Source organism: Arachis ipaensis, chromosome B01 (genome assembly GCF_000816755.2).
Source record: "Arachis ipaensis cultivar K30076 chromosome B01, Araip1.1, whole genome shotgun sequence".
Taxonomy (NCBI): domain Eukaryota; kingdom Viridiplantae; phylum Streptophyta; class Magnoliopsida; order Fabales; family Fabaceae; genus Arachis; species Arachis ipaensis.
In genome coordinates, this window is record NC_029785.2 from 7,616,445 (window position 1) to 7,625,442 (window position 8,998).

Consider the following 8,998-nt stretch of genomic DNA (forward strand, 5'->3'; position numbering starts at 1 on the left):
TTAACTTGGAGTTTTTTATATTATTTTTTTATTAAGATTTTGTTATGTTTTTTAATTTTGTATTGTTGATATTTGTTTAGTTATTTTTATGTTGAAGAATTATTATTCAAGACTTGTTGAATAGGTTGGATTGTTGGATATTTAGACATGTTGCTTTATAATGTTTTATGGGATTTACGTTTTATTATTATGTTAGATTGTTGGATAGATTATTAACTCTATAATTAAGTTATTATTTTTTATTTAAAAAATCATAAATTCAAACCGATCCAAACTGTTTGTAATTGGATCGGATCGGATCGTATTTTTAAAAAAAGTTCATCCAATGTAAACCGCACCGTACATCAATTAAACATTTGGATTAGATGACTTTTTTCCTTAAAATCGAACCAACCCACACTTCGAACACTCCTACTATTAATACGAGAAAAAATATTAATAAAAAGAGTAATCAATCTCCTACAAATAAAAATCAAGGCCAAAAAGTGTATTTTTTTAAGGGCTGGTATCTTTCTAGCCAAAACGCTGTGTTTCAATATCGGCGACGCTTCAGCGGCTCAGCCTGCCCCCGTTCTACGGCAAGAAGAAGCACATTAATACACACATAGGCAGATAGTTAACCTCCTCTAAACCCTGTCGACGGAAATGCGTCATCCCACACAATGAACCCAACACCAAGGAAACTCGCACTCTCACTCTCACGTGCGCTCTCACGTGCCCTAACTACTGCCACCGCCGCAGCCTCGCAATCTGGATCGGCTTTCCCACTCAAGACGGTTACCACCAAAAACTTCGAAGCGTCTCTTTCGGAGCTCCGGGACCATGTCCGAACCTCCGATTTTGTTGCCATCGACCTTGAGATGACCGGCGTAACCAGTGCACCCTGGCGGGAGTCCTTCGAGTTCGACCGCTCCGACGTCCGGTACCTGAAGGTCAGGGACTCCGCCCACAAGTTCGCCGTCGTTCAGTTCGGCGTCTGCCCCTTCCGTTGGGACTCTTCCAACCACTACTTCGTCGCTTATCCGTATGTTATTCCTTCTCATTTTTTTCGCCCGTTAGTTTTTCTTTCCTGCAGTTAGTGATTTAGTTATTGACGTATTGCAGTTATTTGTGTTTATAGTTTACTCGTTATGTTCATTTTTTGTGTGAGTTGGTATTTTTATTGTTCTTTTGGTACATAAACTGCATTGAGGTTTGAACCTGATGGATAAGTTCATCCGAGGTCCTTGGAGTTGGCAAAATTCTGGCAAGTGAGTCCCTTAGCGTCAGTGAACTTGAGCTACTTTTGGGATGAATTTGAAGTCAATGTCTTTGATGTACTCCAAATTCTTAGCTCAATTTAGAGTTTAACTCATACAAAGTAATACGATGGTAATTGAGTTTTATGAGTGAGTTTCATGTACTGAATAATTCCTTGCTGGTTTACAGTAATTGATGGAAAATTGGTTGATTGATGCGAATTATTGTAGTTGTTGTATAATGAGATTGATTCTTGTAATCTTGTGTGTTAAAGGAACTAGTGGTAAATGGGTGTAATTCGTTTAGTTTGCTACTCAATTTCTTTTTTCAATTTCTTGTATGCTAATCCAATGTATTTAGTCAACTTTAAAGAGTTCTGATTATATTATTACTTTTTGTTACTAATTGGTTTTTTTTTCTTTGGAGGAAATTTGTAGAAAGTGAATTTAGATTGCTTGAGAAATTGATAGTCAGATACATGTACCTAAGTTTCAAATAGTATATACTTTCGTTTGGAGTGAATATTATTAGCATAAAAATAAAATTATGTCAATTTTGATGGTAGATAGTAACCTGAAGGGAATTTCGATGACAATGTGAGGATTGTGGTCATGGACTTGTGGGAGTGATAAGTAAAAATTGAAAACATTGCAATATTATACCTGTTAGATGAAAACATGGCCCTGTATTTATGCTAGAACCTGATATGTACTTATGTATCTATGACATTTTTGTAACAACTGAAACTTAACCTGATTTATTTCAAAGAGTAGTTTGAATAAATATTCTAAAAATATTTGTATAATATTTCAAGTTACGTAATAGAAGAGGCACGCTTTTTTTCTTTTCTTTTTGTTTTTTCATTTCTTACTGGTTTTTGTTATTTCTGCTTGTGACTTCCCTAAAGCTTTGTTTGGGAGTTAATAGGGAAAAGAAAGGGAAGGCATTGAAGAGAAAAGAAAGTTAGGGGAAGGAGAGTGTTTAAGAGAATAAGATGTTTGCCTTCCCTTTGTTTGGGGATCTAAAATGTAGGGGTAAAGGAGGGTTGTAGTTGTAGATGGCTAATGAAACCCTTTAAATCCTTTCCCCCGTTCAAATCCAAACTCCCAAGCACAAAGAAACCTCTTAATTAATGCTTTGCCTTTCTTATCCTTTCCCTCCTACTTTGAATGCACAAACAAAGGCTAAAGTTTGGTAACAAATTAACAAATATTCCCTCCTCCCCTCCCCCCTCCTCCTTTTTCTCTTTTATTTTCTTGGTTCATGTGATGAATTATCTATTACTGTTTGATTTAGACAAATGTTCTTTGACAGGTACAATTTCTATGTTTTTCCACGTCAGGAGCTTGAGGATCTGGCTCCATGTTATGAATTTCTCTGCCAGACTACTTCAATGGATTTCTTGGCTAAATACCAGTTTGATTTCAATGCATGCATACGTGAAGGTTTCTTTCTCTTCCTTTTTTTCCCCTTTCATTGCCTGGTATTAAGCAAATAAACAGTTACCTAATTAATAGAATAAAGGGTTCCGTGCACTAAAAGCTGCCAGAAATGTATTCAGCGACAATAGATTAGATTGGTTGCGTGCTCTTTTCTGCTTTAAATGGACTCACGTGCACCTGCTTCACTTCTTGATAGATTAGACTGGTTGCATGCTCTTTTCTAGCTACATGCATATTAAGTTTATATATAAAAATTCTGGGACATTGAACGTTCTGAAGGATTATGATCTTTATCCACTAACCAAACCTGGAGGAATTTTGGATTTGTCGATCCTTCAAAAATCTGTCATTTTTTTTGAAATAGGCATTTTTTCTACGTGCTTAATTTTTCACTGATTTAATAGTTTCTGTGGTTTGAGATTTTTGCGCACTTGGATAATGTCAGGAATATCTTATTTATCTAGAGCGCAAGAAAGCGAAGCAGTAAGGAGATTGAATTCTAGATACGAAAGTGAGCATTCAAACATTTGTAAATTAAAAGACGTTAAAGACATACAATTGATCAGCATGGCAGACATATTGTTCTCTGAACGAATGAAAAACAAATTCAGTAAATGGCGTGATGGGTTATTACAGGAGCAAAGTCGAGAAGAACAAATTATAGGAACTTCAAAAGACTCAAAACAGCTATTTGAAGTGATTTTCTTTAAGATGCATCCTGCTATTAGACTTAGTGGATTTACATCTCGGCAGCTAAAATTGATTCAGTTGGTAATGTTATTACATCTTGGACCCTTAGTTGATATGTTCACATTTTGTCTCCTAGTATTTAATTGTATTTATTTTTTGTTCTTTGTCTATTTATCTATTTGTTAATTGTGTCATCTACTCCCTGTAGATAAGGATATATGTAGGAAGTTTGTGAGAAAAAATAGCTGAATTTGTCTGATTATACATTGAAAATTTCAGGTCATCAGAAAACACTTTCAAGATTTGTCATATGTATGTGTGAATAGCGAAGATTCTGGTTCACAACATATGGTTGTATATACAGACTCAAAGGATGAACTAAACTTACTTCTGGTAAATATATTATTGAATTTGAGGACCTTACAATTAACTGAGAAGCTATTTAAATCTTGATATTATCTTTTTATGTTTTCCTCTGTTTACCTTCTTAAAATTGTAATGTGTGTTCTAAATTGCCAATGAATTTTTGGAAGTGAATTACATTTTCCACACTTTCAAGACAACGGTCTTGTTAACTGACTGAATTTTGGTTACTACTAAATGAAAACTTGAAATGACCTTGTATTAGTTTAGAATCTTCAGATAGCTAAACATGTTCTTGAAGCAAAGCTTAATCCTCAATTAAACATTTGAAGGATAACACATCTATGAACTATTAGCATAGAATTTGCCGTCTTTGGATGGCTAAACATGTTCTTGAAACAAAGCTAGTCTCAATTAAACGCTTGAAGGATAACACATCTCTATAAAGCTAACTGACACCACACCACCACATTAAATCCTCATAAAAGATATTCCTTAATCTCTTGCAGAAGGAGGTAAAAGATGGAAATCGCAAGGCAGAAGAGAAGAAGATTCAAAATGCTGTGGGATTTCGCCATGTTATTGATCTCCTTTCTGCAGAAAAGAAGTTGATTGTTGGTCATAATTGTTTTCTGGGTATCAATTCTATTCTTAGCTCCTATATTGCTTTTTAATTTTATAAGATACCAAGATGATGATATTCCTTAATACAGATATTGCTCATGTCTACAACAAATTTATAGGTCCCCTTCCAGGGACTCCTGAAGAGTTTGTCACCTCTATTAACAAGTATTTTCCGCACATTGTTGACACTAAAATACTCTTCAACAATAATCATGTGCTCCAAGAAAAGATGAAAAGGTCAAGAAAATCACTGGCCTCTGCATTTTCCTTGTTTTGTCCACAAATTGCAGTAGGTTCCAACAGCAGTGATCTTGATTCACCCTTACATGTGAAAGTGAATGTTGAAGTTAATGATTTGAGGTTAGTTTCTGCATTATCTCTATAAATCATGAATGGTAATCTCTCAGTGGTTTACCAGTCTAGTGGTTTAGAAGATGGTGTTATCTGCATAATATAACGTTATTCTTCTCATGTATTCAATGGAGCAGCAGATCACTGACTCACACTATGAAATTGATTTTATGCCCAACTCCTGGTTTGCATTTGATTGGCAGTGGAGTTTATGTGTTGTCACCTAAAAAAGAAGAAAGTAAAGACAATGATATTTATGTATAATTTCTAGTTGGCAATTTCCATGAATGACTCAAATATTTTCCCTTTTTGTCCTCCTTTAGATTTCTTCCTTTTCTGATATCTGTCTCCAGTAATCTCAGCTTATGTATATCTGAATATACAAATTCCCTTCTCTTTTGTTGTTGGACAATATTGTACTGTTCTCGTTTCTGTTCTCTACATATCGGTGTATAGCCTAAGGCAATTTTCAGAATTTTGATAGTTAAGTGTTTTACACGGAGCAACACTTAAAAACATTGTTGCTTTTTATATCACTTGTTGTCCAAGCTGTCTACGTCTTTAGATGTATCTTTTTGTACCAACATAACATATATTTGTATGCAGATCATCGAGCTGGAACCCTGGAGCCAAGCATGAGGCCGGATATGATGCTTTTATGACTGGTTGCATCTTTGCTCAAATATGCAGTGATTTAGGAGTTGATTATAAACACCATGAATCTTCTCCACAACAACTAGCCCTCAATGAGAAACTACAAAAGTATGTTAACCATCTATATCTTAGTTGGATACATGGGGACATTATTGATCTGAATACCGGTGATAAGGTTGCAGAATCTACACCAAGCAATAACCTCAAGAGGCAATATCCAAAGATTTTGTTTGAAAATATTGTTATTATTTGGGGTTTTCCTTCTCAGCTGAAGGCAAATGATCTAAGAGTGTGCATATCTAAAGTTTTTGGTCCAGCTTCTGTGGTTTCTGTCTACCACTTGGATGCGACTGCAGTATTTGTGCAGTTTAGTAAGACAGAACTAGTTTACGACTTCCTTTTGTTGAAGGACACCTTAGAAAGAAGTGATGGCGCAATCTTGGTTTTGCACCCTCTTGCAAAGATTTTGGAAGGGGGCAATACATGTGCCGCTGATTATGATACTTACAAAGAAATCTGTGGTTCACCCATTTCCGAAGCTTTGTTTGCCGTGCAGGCAAAGGCGGTTGGCATAAAGTGGAAGACCAAATTGGTAGAAAGCCATGTCACAGTGCAAACTGAAGACCACGAAAGTCCAGGCGCAGAAGGTTCTGTAAATTCGGTTATGAAATTTGTAAAGTCCAAACCAAACATAATTGAGCAGTTAAGAAATGCTCCATCTCATAGGAAAGTCTCATCTTTTGAGACCGAAGATTCTTGCTGTGCAGTAGAAATGAATGCTTGACCCCCGACTCTTGATTTTATACCCTATTAGCCTAGACATGCCATATTGTATCAAGTTTGTAACTAATACACGTAGTTTATATTTATCAACTTGTATCGTCATCTTTTCAATGTGTAGACAAATCAAAATTGATTTTGATTTCTTCACATCCCAGACAAACAAATGTTATGTTTGCAGTGGGAGACTCTCTTTTAAATTCAAATAATAAATTGTTGTTATGTGAATTTGAGAATGCAGGTAATAGCACGGATGCAGAAGTAGAGGGAGTGGACATAGTGGCTTGGTTTATACTAGAGGAAGCAGTATTTTCGTTGGAGGAATTGGTGATCAAAACAAAAGAACCCAAATCTGATGAAAGGACAAATGAAACGGGGAACTCAATTTGGATACAGAATTTCGAAAGAAATAGAATGCAAAATCTGCTCCAACAGGTCAGTGTTTTCAGATTCCAACTTACAAAAGGTAAAGAATTCTGTTTCAAAGATAGGGGGAGAAAAATTGCAACTGCATAAACCAGTGAACAGCTTTGAGTAATCGTTGGTACTGAGTATTTAGCTGTAGCTCTTGTAACCAATCACCAGCCATTAAATTTATAGTTTGCACAATCAACTCTGCTTCTCTTTTGGAGCTGCTTCCTTCATTTTGCCAACTAAACAACCAACTCTGCCACTGACCAATTCAGGAATAACAAATTTTCAAAAGAGACTAACCTCTCTTATTTGTTACATTGTGTTTTTATTTTCATTTTTAATATTTTTTATTTAAAATTTTGTAAAAAATAATAAAAATTTTCTTCCTTTACCTTTCACAATATAAAAACAAAATGTTTTGTTAAACTAAACAAACTGTAAATTTTGTTGTGTTCCAATCACAAGGAATAAATAAATAAATAAATAAAAACTCACAATTTGATTCAAATAATGGGAAATTTCCTGTCCATGATTTTGAAAGAACTCCAATCCAAGATAGTCAAGAGTTATCAGCAAAATCCCAAGAAGTTGCTCGTTTTTGTTGTTCTTATCAAGCCTCCTGCAGCATGGGTTGCATATTCACCACACAATCAAGTTTCTAAAAGATGTATAATAGAATAAAGAGCAATGTTACTTGACGAATAAAATTATGAGAAGTGCTAGAGACCAGCAAATTTTGTAATTTATAACTATCAATTAGTTATCATTAGTATTTTTAATGGTGTAAGATTATATCTAATGATGTAGAATTGGGGAAATAGATCTCTCCAGTTTTTTTAACACTTGAGGAAATGAAGTGTGATTTTTCACCATTAACTTTATAAGTGGGACTAAAAATAAATATGAGAGAGAGCAATAAAGGGTGAGAGATCACAATTGACACCATCTAGTTTTTTCTTCACTGGAGAGGATCCACTCCCTAGAATTGGTCATTTTCCTTTTACTAGTTACATGTTGGCCAAATTTTAATAAAATTGCTGGTCTCCTAAACTTTCTCTAAAAGTATTATTTTTTACCAACTTTTGGCCAAACATTCTATGCTTTGTATACTCCATTTTAAACCCTAAATACTAAAATTTAACTCCTAAGTGTATAAAAATAAAGTATTAACTAAAAATGTTGGCTAATATTAATAAAAGGTATGTCTCTAGCAGTTCTTAACCTTCTCAAAATCTGAACATATCGATCTCTGAGTTTAATTTGTCTCATTTTAAAATTTTTTTCACGTGTACATTTGTATATCGGCCAAGTCAGTACAATGGAAGTTACATTTGATTTTTCCATTGGATCTGACAGACCCAAGTGAATAGAGGGATCGATGTGTCTAGATTTTGAGAAAGTTAAGAATTTAAATGTATTTTTAACATTTTTAAATTTTTAAAAACTTAAATATCCGTGGACTGAAAGGCCAAGGATTTATTTGTCTTTTTCTCTAATATTTATTTACCTGTTTGACAAGTCTTGTCTGTTGAAGTTGTTATTGAGTTGTTCTAGAATGACCTTCCTTGCTTCATCATGGTTGATATGGAACTTGAATGCACGAGTCAAAGTTACGGATTTAGCCCATGCGAGTCGCTCTAACCACCTTTCAGGTTCAAAAATGCAAGCTGCTGCCACAAAATAAGCTTGGAGAAGACTCTCTTTACTCACTCCAAATTCCTCCAGTCCTGTTTCCGAGTGCCATCTAACAATTTCCATTGCAAAATTTAGAAGCACGTCAATTTTCAATACACATGTCTTATAAAATAATAATTGAGTGCCTCACCGTTGGATTTTCTCCCATTCTGCAGAGTGCACTGCTTGACTCTTGCTGTAATCCAATTTGGCAAGTTCAAGATAAATCTCGTTGTTCACACTAGGCAACCTGCCAACAATAAACAAATACATAAATGAATAAAATGAAGAGATGGCTGGCATGTTTCAGCACACAAAAATAAAGTGTATAAGTAGTTGCAAGTTATTGTGGAATAGGAAATATGACTAAAGTTCTAAAAGAGGTTTTTGATATTGGTCTTGTGCACAAAAATTGTTATTCACAAAAGACATCTTTAAGAATGACTTACACGAGTTACATGGCTCATGTTAGTGTTTGACTCGTTTTCTGTTATTAATTTACTAATGTGGTTTGATGATGTATACCAATGACATGCATATGTCATATTATGATTTTGTTACATAGATAAATAATATTGTAAAAAAATATTCTACTATTCACATTAACGTGTCACGTATAAACAATTCATACTATCAAAAGTCTATTTCATCAAATTATATTAACAAATCGTTAATAAAAAATAGGTCAGTGACGAATGTAAATTATATTAGCCAATTATATATATATATATTTTTTATACAATTAAAATTTAAAAAATATGATTTTA

At 34.3% G+C, this 8,998-nt stretch overlaps 2 protein-coding genes across 2 annotated transcripts in view; one reads left to right on the forward strand and one right to left on the reverse strand.

The window, feature by feature from the left end:
• Nucleotides 488-6,371, forward strand: LOC107615999 (poly(A)-specific ribonuclease PARN). Its single transcript, XM_016318029.2, has 7 exons — nt 488-1,024; nt 2,554-2,684; nt 3,127-3,452; nt 3,651-3,764; nt 4,244-4,370; nt 4,448-4,718; nt 5,316-6,371. The coding sequence occupies exons 1-7, from the start codon at nt 663-665 to the stop codon at nt 6,145-6,147; spliced, it is 2,163 nt and encodes a 720-aa protein (XP_016173515.1). The 5' UTR covers nt 488-662; the 3' UTR covers nt 6,148-6,371.
• The window catches only part of LOC107645464 (ent-copalyl diphosphate synthase, chloroplastic-like), a 15,220-nt gene continuing 12,612 nt past the window's right edge, over nt 6,391-8,998 (reverse strand). The window contains exons 4-7 of the mRNA XM_021116948.1: nt 8,383-8,481; nt 8,065-8,301; nt 7,053-7,176; nt 6,391-6,816 (exon numbers count right to left, since the gene is read on the reverse strand). Coding sequence (XP_020972607.1) covers nt 6,625-6,816; nt 7,053-7,176; nt 8,065-8,301; nt 8,383-8,481 — 652 coding nt within the window. The 3' untranslated portion in view covers nt 6,391-6,624. The remainder of the gene's footprint in view (nt 6,817-7,052; nt 7,177-8,064; nt 8,302-8,382; nt 8,482-8,998) is intronic.

Excerpts from the sequence above, each read along its gene's own strand:
- LOC107615999 (XM_016318029.2), top strand. The coding sequence starts at position 663 with ATGAACCCAACACCAAGGAAACTCGCACTCTCACTCTCACGTGCGCTC. Across the intron at positions 2,685-3,126 it reads CAATGCATGCATACGTGAAG|GAATATCTTATTTATCTAGA; the intron begins GTTTCTTTCTCT and ends GGATAATGTCAG. Across the intron at positions 4,371-4,447 it reads TGGTCATAATTGTTTTCTGG|ATATTGCTCATGTCTACAAC; the intron begins GTATCAATTCTA and ends TCCTTAATACAG.